The sequence below is a fragment of the Tachysurus vachellii genome, chromosome 8, assembly GCF_030014155.1.
Source record: "Tachysurus vachellii isolate PV-2020 chromosome 8, HZAU_Pvac_v1, whole genome shotgun sequence".
NCBI lineage: Eukaryota > Metazoa > Chordata > Actinopteri > Siluriformes > Bagridae > Tachysurus > Tachysurus vachellii.
The window spans coordinates 13,564,821-13,579,362 of record NC_083467.1 but is presented as its reverse complement, the minus strand read 5'-3'; the positions used below and the strand labels follow the sequence as shown (position 1 = coordinate 13,579,362).

Below are 14,542 nucleotides of genomic sequence, written 5' to 3'. Positions count from 1 at the left end.
AGCTTGAAACAAGACTTGAAATTGACCTCTCAAAAAGAAAACTGTGTCTCAAATCTATCAGTGTTAATTTCCCTCTGTCATTTTTCATTGGGTAACAGACTATGAAACACCTCAAAGGCGGTCTTCAGTTGTGGCTTTAGGGGAACATGAAAGCCGTCTTGAGCTGATGGAAGGGAAGGTGCACATGGGTGCTCTTTCATCAAAGGGAAAAGCGATGGGTCAGGGACAAGAAATATTACTAAACACTCTTAGAACTCGACATTGTCACCCAAATGAGTGACCCTTTATCCTCTCTCTTTGTCTCTTTCATTCGTAAATTGCTTTGTGTAGGGTTCATGGGAAAAATGATGTGATGTTCGTATGTTCTGGAAGTAGTGTCTTGCTCAACAGTCAAAGAGTTTTTAAATACATGGAGGAGGCAAGTACGAGAGAGATTCCACTTAAGAAAGTCAGTCACTGTGAGAAAATCTCTGGTAAGGTCATTTTACAGTTATGCTAACTGAGTGAGTGAGCTGTTGAAATGATTTGTCAACCCCAACATTTAACTACAATTCATTAAAGTAGGCATCACTTATTTTCAGTCCTTTTGACAGTTAGTTTAATGAACATACCACACATTTAATGGTCCAATCAGATCAGACTCAGAGTGAAAGTACCATGTACAGACAGAATGTTTTGAGAAATAGGAGCAGTTCTGTAATTGTATGGTCTAAATGGAGAGTGTTGGTAGTGTCTTTGTACTGCCGGATTGTAAATAGTCCTGTCAGAGGGTGAGGAGATGGAAGGTGCGAGGTAAATGTGACTTCTAAAGAAGCTTTGCAAGTTTCATAAACTTTTGACCTCTGAAGCCCTACTTAATTATGCCAGCTTTCCCTTAATTTCCCCTGAGGTTTTAAGATTTTAAACAAATTTATGAACACATGTTTTTCCAGCCTGTAATTTCTAGCATTTTTTTCCAGTATAAAAAAAAGAATTGCTAAAAAAAATGCCTGAAATGCAAAAAATGTTATTATCTTTATATATATATATATATATATATATATATATATATATATATATATATATATATATATATATATATACTTTTTAGCTCTCTTTTTAGCTTTCTGTTGGATTGAGTCCATACCTCAATTTGAAGATTACTCATTCCCCTCTGGTGCCAATATTTGTGGTAATTTAATATGTCTCTTTCTTCCCTCAACTTCTGCCATTTGAAATTGCTAAAATTATTCGCATTTTAAACAATTGAAAACATGTTTTCAATTTCAAAAAAAAAAAACTTGCTGTGACCGAAAGGTAATATCACAATTACTCTTTTTTTGTGAATTTAATTACATGTCTGTATTGCTTTTATTCTTCATGTGATTTAAATAAAGACATTTCAAAGACTGTTACAAGCTGGTGTGTCTTTCCCATTTAATCTGAGTGCTTGAAATATATACTATATATTTTCTCTCTCTCTCTCTCTCTCTCTCTCTCTCTCTCTCTCTCTCTCTCAATCTCTCTCCATTATTCTCTCTCATATATATAAATAAGCCATTTGTTTGACATGCGAATGCATGACTACATTTTTCTAACTGAGAAGGATGTGATTGAAGATTCCCAACTATATTTGTTAGAAATTCACATGATTATTCATAATGTACAAATATTCAAATGCCAGTTGTGTCGTTTCTCCTTACACTTTATTGTTTATAGATTTTAATGCCATGGCCCTTGTGTATGAAAGTCATTTGGTTAAACTTTTGCTTTTTGTTTAAATGCAAGGCTGAAGTTGTAACTATCCTGAACATAGTCTAAGCTGTGTGAAATTCTGAAGCACCTCCCAAACCCAGTGGTGACCCTACTGTTTATGGAATCCTACATTTACTGTGATTATTATGTTTTCAGAGCAGTTGTTTTTAAATAAACTCATTTTGCTAACAGTTTTATAACCCCAAGCTCGTAAAAAGAGGGCCAGGCTTTTGCTCACCTTTGATTCTGTAACCATTCCATGGCTGGAATCCCCATTTGCTTTGCGAGAGAATGCCGGTGTGTCAGCTGTGTGGTTGTCACCAAAGTGATATACGACTGCTGTGTCACGTTCCACCAACTATCTCTGAGATGTGCATCATCTGTACTTTCCCTTTTCCTCCTGATTGTTCTATAAAAATGAGGGGTGTTAATGTCAGAGGAGGAGGTTGAGGGGAGGGGGAGCAGAGAGAGGGAGGGAGCGAGGGAAAGAGGGAGTCAAGAGCTCACACACGATCGTTGTGCGTGAGAGGGAGAGAGGGAGTGAGTGAGTTGGGAGAGGAGAGGGAAGGAGGTTTAAAAGCAATTGTTATTGAAGCATTTTCACTTCAGTCCAAGGAGGTGCAGCTGGGGTTGGATATCGAGAGCTGAGATCAACTGGAGAGAAGGTAAGCTCACCCTGACTCTTAAGGTGACCCAGGGCTCCACAGAGCCACTTTGCATGAGCTGCTTTAACGTTTAGTGATTATGTTGCCATCTAGCTGATAAGATGATTTTGACAAATGTTCAGCGTGGTACTTTGTTTGTAACATGACATATTTTTTTAATTACCTGTTGAAGTATCGTTACTACAAAACCACCTCTACAGCCTTGTTTTTCTTTGTGGGTTTCCACAAGTCATCGACACCTTTATTAGCTCTCAATGTGAGCAGACGAGACAAGGTAATTTTGCAGTGTGTGACTCATGAGTGAAATGAGTTGGTTGGCGGCAGTGAGCCTGGGGCAGGTTGTTGGTATGTGCATCTGATGAGAGACACAATGTGTTCTGTGGTAGGTTGACTGCAGAGATGAGCTATTGCCTCTGCACAGACAAATACTTAGAATTCATAGCTGAGACTTTCAGGAAAAAACTGCGTAGTCTTCATTTTTATGGAGGTGGATGTGAGGTATCACATGATTCCCTTGCACTATTTGAGACAAACCCCATCAACCCACCACCACTGTGTATGTGTGTGTGAGCGTATGGTGTCAGGTTACTTATTATCATTTTTATTATGTTTTCTGGTTCTCTAGTCTTCTGTGTGTGAGGTTTAAATATGAATGCCAAATCAAAATTCGGATGCTTATCAGGATGTCATAATACAGTACCTTATTGCTGATCATGTCCCTTGAGACATTTATGAGCAGGATCTTTTGTATTTCATTGTCTCAATCTGACATGCTCGGTCCTAAGAAGCCTAAATTGTAACACTAATGTCAGCTTAGTATGGGCTTACAATATCCTCTGCCATTGGACAATGGCTATGCTCAAATCTACACTGTTTGTCTTATCTTCATCATGGGGGATATATTTAGTGTGAGGCTTAGCTGCGGTATACAGGAGGCAAGGGTATTAGACTGTAGTGCCCCTGCTCTGGCCTGGCATGCTGTGTGGGTGCAGATGGGTACTGGGAGGAGGAGGGGTGCTGGGGTTATGCGGTCTTGTAGGAATCTGCCCTTTGGTTTATTAAAAGCGGGTCAGACAATAGGGCAAACAAGCACCAAACGATGACGTAAGCCTTGAGTGTAAAAGAGGAGGCGAGTTTATCAGTATGTAGGGGGCTTTATGGTACTTTACCAGCTTACTGTAATAGATAGTTTGTCTAAATGTAATTTTGATAGCATGGAAAGCATTAAAACCATTCCAGGTTTGAACTCTATTGCTTGCATAGCTGCTCTAGTCAGATCAACAAACCAATTGCAAACAGTTATGATCCATAATAAAAGGGACTTTTTCCAGGATCATGGGATTCACTTAGAGGCTGGAGGCAACTGAAGACGTTACCTGCTAAATCTGCTATGGACAGAATAAATTGCTTCTCTGAGGCAATACAGTGCCAACCATAGCAAATAATGTAAAATCTGCCTTATCCACCCTTTCTCATACTCAAAGGTACTTTTCAGTCTGAAAATCCTCTTCAAAATGACAGAGTCTGTGCTTTAGCTTATGCGAGGCGAAGAGCAGCGATGATTGCCAGAGACAAGACAAATTACACCAATATCAAGAGAGTACCTGAAATCCCCCAAGTTCAATGTGTGTGTTGGTTAAAAACCACAGAGTCGTTGTATGTGATGTACCCAATCTTAGGAAACGTTTTTTTTATTCCCCCAAAAGAAATGAACCGTGGTTTTAACTGGTAAGATGAAGGCTGAATCATGGCCTGTGGCTGCTTTTTTTGAATGTCAGGAATTTCACAGTTCTAATGGCGTAGACGCTGAGGCCCCTCACTAAGCCTGTGATACCTTGATCAAAAAGCACCATATCCTGTTTTCAGAGGACAGCACTCAGGGGACAGTTCAGACCAAAGGGCTGCTGCATGGCATCAGCCCTGGACAGGACTCCTGGAGAGATAGAGGAGTGTCTCTGACTAATTTCAGCCTGAAAGCATTACACAACACTTTTGCAGCAAAAGCTCACTCTGAGCCTTCATTTTAGTTTTTGAATGTTTATTACTTTTCTACTTGTAGAATAAAAATATGCTGATTTGGTTCAAGCAATAATTAGCAGATGTTTTGAAGTAAAAGTAACATAGAACAGTGATGTAAAACATTGAAAATCAGGGATTCTTTTGGGCTTTGAGTGGAAGTATAACTGATAAATGTAAAATTACTGTTGTTGTAGTGAAATGTACTGTCAACAAGTCTATTACCCTGATCAATTGGGAAAATAATATTTGGGTTGTGCTTTTTCGTTGGTTCCAACAGCACCTCTCTCCTACAGAACTCTCCATGATGAAATTAGTTTATTTATTCGCAGAGTTCTTGGCTCAGGCTACATTGCTAATGTGAATCCTAATTACAGGAAACATTTCAGTGCAGTATGAGTAAAACTGCAATGTTGCCAAACTGAAATCAAACAACACATGTCCAACAAATGAAACTCCATCTCTGATATCCATAATTAGGCTCCCACAAAAATATTAGCAAACAACAGACTTGGAAATAGTTGAGATTGGAGAGACAAGGGCAACACTGGGCTTGTGGCAGTGCATATTTTTGTCTCAGATGAAGGATATCAGAAATTCCCACTGCTGATTGTAGACACAAAGGGTTCTGTCCACAAGTGGAGGTGAGCAGGTACAGGTGCTTCAATATATATCTGCTTACCTACTCTAAGAAGGTTCAGCACAGAGGTAGGTGGATGGGGAAATGCTTCCTCAGAACTATCTTATTCCGAACACTTTGAATCTCCAGGCTTTCCTGCCGTTGTTCATGACGAATGACCATGAGAACCATCTCTTTCCTTTAGTCACCTTGCAACACAGAACCATGGGCAGTAGGATGACTATAACTATTATATCTGGTTATAATAAACTTGTGATATAGAGTGCAACTTGTATCTGTACCTGTATCTTAGTTAAGAACAGACTTATGCTGTCTGCTTGTGTAAACCTTGCAACACAGTGCAATTAAACATTTCAGAGAGTATTTATTTAAAGAGGCAAAATTTCTAAAATTTCGCACACATGGAATGTTAAAGTTTAATGATTCTGTACAGAAAGAAAAACACAAGGGTACATTTTTAAAAAATGAACTTGAAATGCTTGCGATTTAGAACAAATGATGGTCTCAACAAAATATTCAGACTCAAAGAAAGAAAATTAGACTGAACAGTTTTCGACATTATGCAGACTATTGTTTTTTATAAATGAGAATTTCCCCTTCATGAAAAGGGTTGCTTAAGTCTAAGGTTCTGGGTCCTTCAGTCAGAAGAGAATGAATTTTCTACCACACTCTGCACAACATTCATTTTCAGTTTTTGCTAGATGAATTTATCACTACACAAGGCATTTTATTTAGAAGAATACCACTGTCAATAATGTGCATAGGCCCCAAATGAAATAAAAAAAATAAATAAATACATGAATATAGTGTTAACTTATCTCGAGAAAAGATATTTTTCCAATTTTTTTCTAATGAAAAATTCATTCTCAAGGAAATTATTCACCATAGTCTGTTTTTTAATGGATTAAGTTTCTCTGTGGTTTAATAAAATCAGATTTTTTGTCTATTGGGATTGTAAGAATAACAGCAGGGTTAGCTGCCAGCATGCCTTGTATAGCAGCCCACTCAGTCCTGGCTGGATACACAATAGCAGCCACCTTGATCAAATTGAAGCAGTACAGGAAATCTTCTCATGGTCTGCTGGCTTGTAGCTGCCCAGTGCCCTCAAACTACATATATATAACAAACATAACCTATATTATATTATATTATATTATATTATATTATATTATATTATATTATATTATATTATATTATATTATATTATCACTGGATAGTTGTAAACAGGCTTTTCTTTACCTTCCACCATGTAATTTCTATAATGGCCTATGTACTTTCTTTTCTTCCTAACAGAAAGAACCACACAGACAAAGCTAAAGGAGATGGCAGTGCATCAAGAACAAATCCACCACACACTCCAATTTACCAATGTGCCAACAGAACCCAGGCAAACAGCTGTGAATTTGCCTATGTAAGAGTAGAAGTAACATCTCTGTCTATTTTGTTGCTGGGAAATTTCCTCACCTTTGTATTGGTGCCAAAGTGCCAGTATGAGGAAAACAAGTACATTCAGCCAGCCAGGGATTGTGCTTCTTCTGGTCACATGTCCTCTGCTGAGCATTCTGCGTGGAGTTACCTGTAAGGCTGAGAGTGGACACCTTGGGGACTCCGATCCTGACAGGTGTATGAGACACCATTTTGTAGAGACCATCACACATCCCATCTACAAGTGCAACTCCAAGGTGTGTTACCAGCTGTATAGCAATATATATATATATACACAGTTGTTCATCAGGGAAAGAGTGAAAAAAAACCCAACAATTTCAGTACTTTGTTCAGGCTTGTGGCCTTATGCACTTTCATGGTGATGTTTTTTTTCGTGATTAGCATCCAATGGAGATCAACAGCAGATTAACATACAGTCCCATGTTGCTTATTGAGTTCCAGTAATTGCCCAGGTCAGACCATGCTGTAAGGTAATACATTCTAGATTCATATGTTCCTGCTAACAAGATGTTGAAGGAAATACAGTAAGTAAAAGGCTTTTCTATCAACCATTAGGATCTCAACCTAAATCAGATAGCATGGTCCATATATCCTTTGCTCTTTTCTCATGATCTCTACCTTGGATATATTGACAACTTGGCAGGAAACAGTGTGCACCGACAGCCTGTGAGTTCCATAGTCTAGCCAGGAATAAGTCCACACGGGTGCATAAAATGTCTGCGTTGTGGCCCAGTTCCAGAGCTCGGCACGGAACTGTGGCTGAATCCACCACGTTTGCCCTTCAACCTATAGCATGCTGCAGCCGTACACCCACAAATTTGGTGCAATTCAAATAAGGAGACTCTGATTTACCTAATTCAGCCCTTGGAAGGACAAATTTCAGCTTTAGTATGTCAAGTGTACACTCCTCTACAAGCCCAACTGGGATCTGTCAGCACAGAAAGGTGATCCATGAAAAGAAATTTTTTCCTCCATCCTATAAAGTGATGAGAAGTTGTCAGAAAGCTATAATATCCCTGAAGAATTTCATCCCATTCCTTGGGTGTCATTCATGGAGCTTTCATATCAGTTCCTATTACCTTACAAAACACAATGAGCAAAAATGACATGCAATGTATTGAGATAGACATCCATTCCAGATTAGGAATGACTTCTTCACATACTCATACATCCAGCCAGGGCACCAAGTCCTGAGGGACTATTTGAGGTCTGTGCTGTAACTAATCAAGACAGATTGCTGCTGTAGCAGCTTTCACTTATCCCTAATATGACTGGTTGTTGGTCTCAGAGGACTTACTGTGAGAAGATGGCGAACACTGGGTTCATAGACAGAATAATTCAACTCAAGTACCAGGCATTTACAATGTGTTTATAATTTGACATCCAGGATCACAGGCACACTGTTGTACATCAATACAAATTACAAATCAAGCTTGTCTTTAAAGAAGCCTGTTACACACGTCATGAGCTATAGGGGTGTCTTTGGTTCATGGAAATTTAAGCAGCAATGCATAGCACATGGCATCTACCTGCACAATGACTCATACTTTAAATCCAAAGAGAGGAAAGCTGGTGTGAAAGAACCTACATCTGCTGCACAGCTGCTGTCACCAAGCGCAATTTTCCCCAATCTCCATTTTACAGTCTAAAGCTTCTCCCACCATTATCAACTCCATCCACATCTATATTGACAGGATACAACTCATTTTTAATGACATTATCAATAATAATATCTACTTATTGAGAGGAAAATAGCACATTTTGTTCCACGTACTTCTAAAGGATGGCATAGAAATAAAACTAGGGGGAAACATTGCTGCAAAACTAGGGCCAGATTTTGTTCTTTGCACACAGCTTACAAATATTTATTTCAGCCGACATCTCGTTTAAACTGCCTACATGGTATGCTAACTGGTTGATATCTGCCAAATATTTTAGAGAAAAGCAAACCTTTCTCACAGAATATAATGTGACAAGGATTTATCTAAAAAAGAATCAATGTTGTTATGACCAGTAAAACCAAGTTATACAGCACTGAAATTATCTGGATTTTCTAGTTGAAATAGTGAACATTTTCTCAAATGTAATGAAAAGTATTAGTCCTAACACTTAAAAGAACAGAGTGTATACATGGGAATGTATGCTCAAAGGGGCTTAAGTACTTTGCATCATTACATGTAGCTGTTAACTGTTGAAGAGTGATACATAATAACATCACCATAGTTTTCATACTCATAATAGCTGCTCTCTGCAGGAGGCTCATAGTATCAAAGATCTAGAGTGCTGATTAGAGACCCAATTTTGCCTTTTGCATCATAATAAATATAGTTTGATGGACAGATGATCCAAGATCCTATATTAGCGCTCTTACCCTGAGATCCTTGAACAATGTGGGCTCACGTCTGACTTCCCACAACCCTCTGCTGTAAGCTTTTGGCTCCTAGCAGGCTATTGTTCCTGACAGTATGGGTGACACTTGGCTGACACTAGACAGCTGATAGGCACCATGACACAGAAGTCTGTTTACTGAATGCAGCAGGAATGTGTGGCTCGTGGTCTGGTGCTAGTCACCTTTTATTCAAAATTAGAAAGCCGATCAGTTAAGTCATGTTTGTCCATTTAGCTGTGTGCATCATGCATGAAGCTGACTAGCCAGATCTAATGCACATCACATCACTCGTTAAATTTTAATTATGAGAAAATTCTTATGATAGATAGCTTCTTTCATATGTTACAGTGGGTGGTGTGATTGTTATCAGCCATAGCTCAAAGCATAATAACCTTACCCAGGTGCATCACCTGTCCCTCATAAAAAATGAGCTGTGATGTGTATAAAACTATTTTTACATTAGATAGTACAAATCAATGTCACAAAACAATGCTACTCATATGGCACCTGAGGTGAATCCTTGTCTGTGAGTAAGTGAGCATGTGAGTGAATGTGTGAGTGAATGAGTGAGTGAGTGAGTGAGTGAGTGAGTGAGTGAGTGAGTGAGTGAGTGAGGGAGTGAGTGAGTGTGTAAGTGAATGGGCGAATAAGTGAGTGAGTGAATGCAAGTGAGTGTGTAAGTGAATGAGTGAGTGAGTAAGTGTGTAAGTGAATGAGTGAGTGAGTGAAAGAGTGAATGAGTAAGTGAGTGAGTGCATGAGTGAGTGAGTGAGTAAGTGAGTGGGTGAGTGAGTGCATGAGTGAGTGAGTGTTTAAGTGAATGAGTGAGAGAGTGAGTGAGTGAGTGAATGCAAGTGAGTGAGTGAGTGTGTAAGTGAATGAGTGAGTGAGTGAGTGTGTAAGTGAGTAAGTGTGTAAGTAAATCAGTGAGTGAGTGGGTGAGTGAATGAGTGAGTGAGTGAGTAAGTGTGTAACTGAATGAGTGAGTGAGTGGGTGAGTGAATGAGTGAGTGAGTGAGTGAGTGAGTGAGTGAGTGAGTGAGTGAGTGAGTGTGTAAGTGAATGAGTGAGTGAGTGGGTGAGAGAATGAGTGAGTGAGTGAGTGAGTGAGTAAGTGTGTAAGTGAATGAGTGATTGACTGTCTGAGGCCCAGAGGCTGGTGTACCTTCTGCACCCAGGTCTGGGAGAGATCAGCCACACTCCCATCTCGGCACAGGTGCAAGGTCACACGTGGAGTACAGAACCATTCTTTGTTCACTGTTATGTACACTCTGAAGCAGCTTATCTCAGCTCTGTCCTAAGGGAAGGTTCACACAAATGATAGCAGTTCACGCAGTCTCATTCCAGAACTGCCATGTGGACTTTGAGTAGACTCAATAACCCCACCTGATGCAGTTGTTCTAATAGACTGAACATTGGCTCCTCATATATATGTATATGAACAGTATATTAAATGTCAGTAATTATATTGTTACAACTATAATCATTTTAATGACATTAAAACTTTTAAAACTTTTATTTACTGCAGCTAAATTTGGCAATAAACAATTCACTGTGAAAAATTATGTTCTAGAAGTTGAGACTGACATTCCAGCAGCACTATGCTAATATCTGACCTCACAGTTTGACCCTGAATTCATCATCTGAATTACTACAACCTGAATGTTCACAACCTCATGAATAAATTTCCTAAATGGGAATTTTCCATGATATGAATTAACTGCATTTAGGTTCGGTATATTTAATATTATGATTGATTCATCTTCAGGAACTGCTTAATCCTGGTCAGGGTCATGGTAGATTCAAAGACTATATTTGGAACACAGAGTGGGAGCCCTGGGATTGGACTCTTGTGTTGTGAGGCAGCAAGGATACCCATTGCACCACAGTTTATGATCTAGCATATTATATTTTAATTATTAACATTTTTTGGAGTGGACAATTACAAAATGATCACATCTTTCAAGCTTCATGAACTGGAATTCTGTATGAAGTAAACGTACATAATAACTATATATGATTATATATATATATATTATATATATATAATATATATTATATATATGATTCTTGTCGTTTTTTCCCCCTCTTCTATTCCACAGATGGTACTCCTGGCTCGCTGTGAAGGTCACTGCAGCCACACATCTCGTTCAGACCCTCTCATTTCCTTCAGCTCTGTTCTTAAGCAACCATTTAAAAGTACATGCTTCTGTTGCCGCCCGCACACCTCCAAGCTGAAAGCAGTGCGTCTGCGGTGCTCTGGTGGGATTCGAATAACTGCCACCTACCGATACATCCTTGCATGCAGCTGTGAAGAATGCAACTGAACGGGCTTGCCAAGAAGAAGGAAATGGCTATGCCCCATTTTATATGTGTTTTATTGCTGTCCATATTAAACAAACTATTACACGATTCATTAGAAGTGCTGGTATGGATGGAGATTAAGCCAGCAGCATAAAAAACTAAGAAAAGAAACATTCACGAGTCGGTTGCACCTGGGCCTGCTCTCTGCCAGTTGATTAATTTCTAATGCATTCCACTGCTTTGATCACAGCATGTGAAAAATTATGGATGCTGGCAACAACTTTGCAGTTTAGGGGCGTTATGAGAGAACTTAGAAGGAACTGTATCCGTTCGAGCTGGAGACATTCCAAAGAAAGCGAGAGAACTCTCGGGAATTGTTCACAGGTTGCAGAGATGCCAGGGTAATGTCTCTATTGCAGCTGTTGGACATTGAAATGTCAGTGCTCTGACTATATGTGGAAAATGGCCATTTACTGTAAGTCTGGTCAAATATAGCATGTACGGTTCATATCATTACATTGAACAGGAATGAGTTGTCAAAGGAATATTAAAGTTTATAATGACAGAAATGCCCATTGGGATCCTTTGTTAAAAATCATCAATGAATGTTGCATTTGTTTAAGTTACCATCAGAATTTCATTAGTTTACAATAAGACAGAGCAGCCTTCTATAAAATGTTTCTGTCGTGCTTTGCTGTAATTGTACCCTTTGCAAAGTTGCACAGAGTTAAGTAATTATAAAAAAAAACAAAAACAAAAAAAAAACTGACAGCTGTGTTGACTCCACATGTGAATCTAATAAATTACTTCCTTTTGTTTGTACACACTGTGTTGTTGGACATCGTAACCTTATATTATTATCTGGGTGAAGGCCCAGAAGGGTAGGTAGAACTTTTTACTAAGAACATGACTTTTTTGGACTGTTTTTCTTTTAAACCACAATAACTCATTGCACAGTTTTCAATTCATGCTTATGTTTAATTTCATGGCTGCTCTGAAAAGCTTCTCCTGTTAAATATGTAATGAGTGAGGCATTCCCTTATAAACTGTTATCCTAGCCTAATGATATAATGTATATAATTCTATTAATTCTCTTTAAAAACAAAGTGAAAAGTGAAAGATAAGTTATTACTGTGACAAACAGAATAAGGTAACTAGTCCATATCTATGTCTTATATAGTCTGAGATAATGTAAAAGACAAAAATATTACACAGCTATTCAGCTATTATGAGCTGCATTTCTTTTTTATTTTCTACAGAGCTCAAAAAATAAGCCATGTTAAAATTAGGATGATTGTGCTTATGGATGCGATCATCAACCTGTTATTTATTACACATAATTATACTTATAAAGTTTATATAATATCATTTTGTATTATAAAACGTATGTTAAATGACATAAAACATACTACTTGTGACTGATGCTGATACAAATGATTGTTACAAGAGCCCACTCTACTGGATCTACTGAAAAATGCACAACAAGAACTTTCCATCACCTGAACCTCTGGAATAGAATTTGACTTTATTTTGGGCTCTTTGCAGCATATTATATGCCTTTAGGTATTGGTTGTTACGTTCCATGCCGAGTAAGTATAGTGAGGCTGAAACAGACACCTCAGTGAAGGTATGTGGCTATGACCCAGCCAATGGTAGCCCTCAGGAAGACAAACTGCATACTGCTATTCTTAACTCTGTATCTGGGTGAGGGCCTTCTCTCTATGGGACGTCCTCCAGGATATAGAGATGTGCTAACGTGGAGTTTTACTAGCTTACACACCTAAATGAGATCATCTCTGGATTTGGATTATCTGCAGTGTGTTCATTATAGAAGCTATAGACCTACTGTATACTTTTTATGCTGCACACAGTACCAATATTTCACATCTATACCTGTCCAAATTTCCTGGTTGATCTTCTACTGGAAACTGCACTAATCTTGGTTATTTATTTATAAAATGTGGCATGTCATCAGCAGGTAATATGACAAGGTAAAAAATATAGTATTTAGACTTGAGATATAAAGAAAGAGAAGATTGATTTGCAGATTTTATACAGACTTTAGAAGACAGATTTGATTTGCAGATAGAAATCCGTATGGTCACAACCTGCAGAGCACAAAAAGCAAATCCAACCACAAGAGGGCAAGTGTTTCCTCTTCACATAAAAAGTGAGATTATTTAGAACCCAAAGCTTACATTACAGATGAAATGAACAATTCTTCCTAAACTGATATTCTATGCTTTGACAGTAAAAAGCTTGACAGAAGATAATTATTACTGATTACTGATGAGTAATAATTATCTCATCAGTATTTTCCTGTGCAAATTCATTCATCCTCAACTGCTTAGACATAAACACATGGTTCTGTTTATTGGCCCAGAAGATTCTTTGATTTGTTGCTCTGGTGTGGCCAGTAAAGTGTTTTCCTTTCAGAAATGTTTCCAAGTAAAGTCCCTATAGAGCTATTAGTAAAGTGGGGTCTGGGGTTCTGGGATCATGAAGCATAGCCATTTGTTTGCTGCTGGCTGTTTGTTATTTTTATTGTTGTTGATTTGTTTGTTTTGTTGCAACGCAGTGCTGGAAATCACAAGCCACAATTAAAAAAGTTCTATTTATAATCAAGTTCTTATATTTCTTAACTTTTTTTGATTTATCACTTTGATTGGGTTTGATATGAATAGGTTTAATCCAAAACTCAATAACTATAAAACAAAAAGTCATATAATGTCAGCTTATCAGTGGAAGGTAGAGCTTGTAGTCAAATTTGTGCAATTGTTTTCTTCCTTTAATACGATTCTAGATGAAAAATAGCCACAATATTATTGTACAAACGTTAATCTGTTTTTAATATCAGTGTAGGTAAATCAATGTGAACCAAAAAACATAAAAATAAAAACGCTTTATATTAAGAACATGATGTTTAATATCCCGAGATTGTGTGGGATTAATATTTTATTTGGCTTTACAAACCAGGTAAAATATCAGGATGCATATAAAAGTAAATAAAGGTGGAGATCTTTATTTATACAGTGAAGTTTAGGGCTAAGTAATTGCCTCAGAAATGTTACACTAATTTAAGTGGGAGGGGGGTGGAGGGGGTGGAGAGGTTGGGCAAATTATTAAGCTTATCAAATGTAAAGGTGCAAAATATAACTGTATTCTTAGAATATTTGTAATATTTATAAACGATTTTGTTATTAACATTTACGTGAAAGAACTTTTTTTTGCAGTATTTATTAATTGTAGGATTAAATATTAATTGCAGGGCGGTTGGGGGGGTGTTGTGGGCGGGGCGTGTGTCGTGTGGGCGGGGCCCTGACAGGCTCGCGGTGGCTGTGGCGCTTT

The 14,542-nt window shown here is 38.1% G+C and overlaps 1 protein-coding gene across 1 annotated transcript; it reads left to right on the top strand.

Annotated features, from left to right (window-relative positions):
• The first annotated feature begins 2,262 nt into the window (after window positions 1-2,262).
• On the top strand, window positions 2,263-12,465 carry ndp (norrin cystine knot growth factor NDP). Its single transcript, XM_060877307.1, has 3 exons — window positions 2,263-2,399; window positions 6,349-6,737; window positions 10,993-12,465. The coding sequence occupies exons 2-3, from the start codon at window positions 6,546-6,548 to the stop codon at window positions 11,215-11,217; spliced, it is 417 nt and encodes a 138-aa protein (XP_060733290.1). The 5' UTR covers window positions 2,263-2,399; window positions 6,349-6,545; the 3' UTR covers window positions 11,218-12,465.
• Window positions 12,466-14,542: the final 2,077 nt, after the last annotated feature.

Bases quoted from the DNA above. Each gene is read 5' to 3' on its own strand.
- ndp (XM_060877307.1), top strand. From the start codon at position 6,546: ATGAGGAAAACAAGTACATTCAGCCAGCCAGGGATTGTGCTTCTTCTG. The intron at 6,738-10,992 runs GTGTGTTACCAG...TCTATTCCACAG, and splicing joins TCTACAAGTGCAACTCCAAG to ATGGTACTCCTGGCTCGCTG.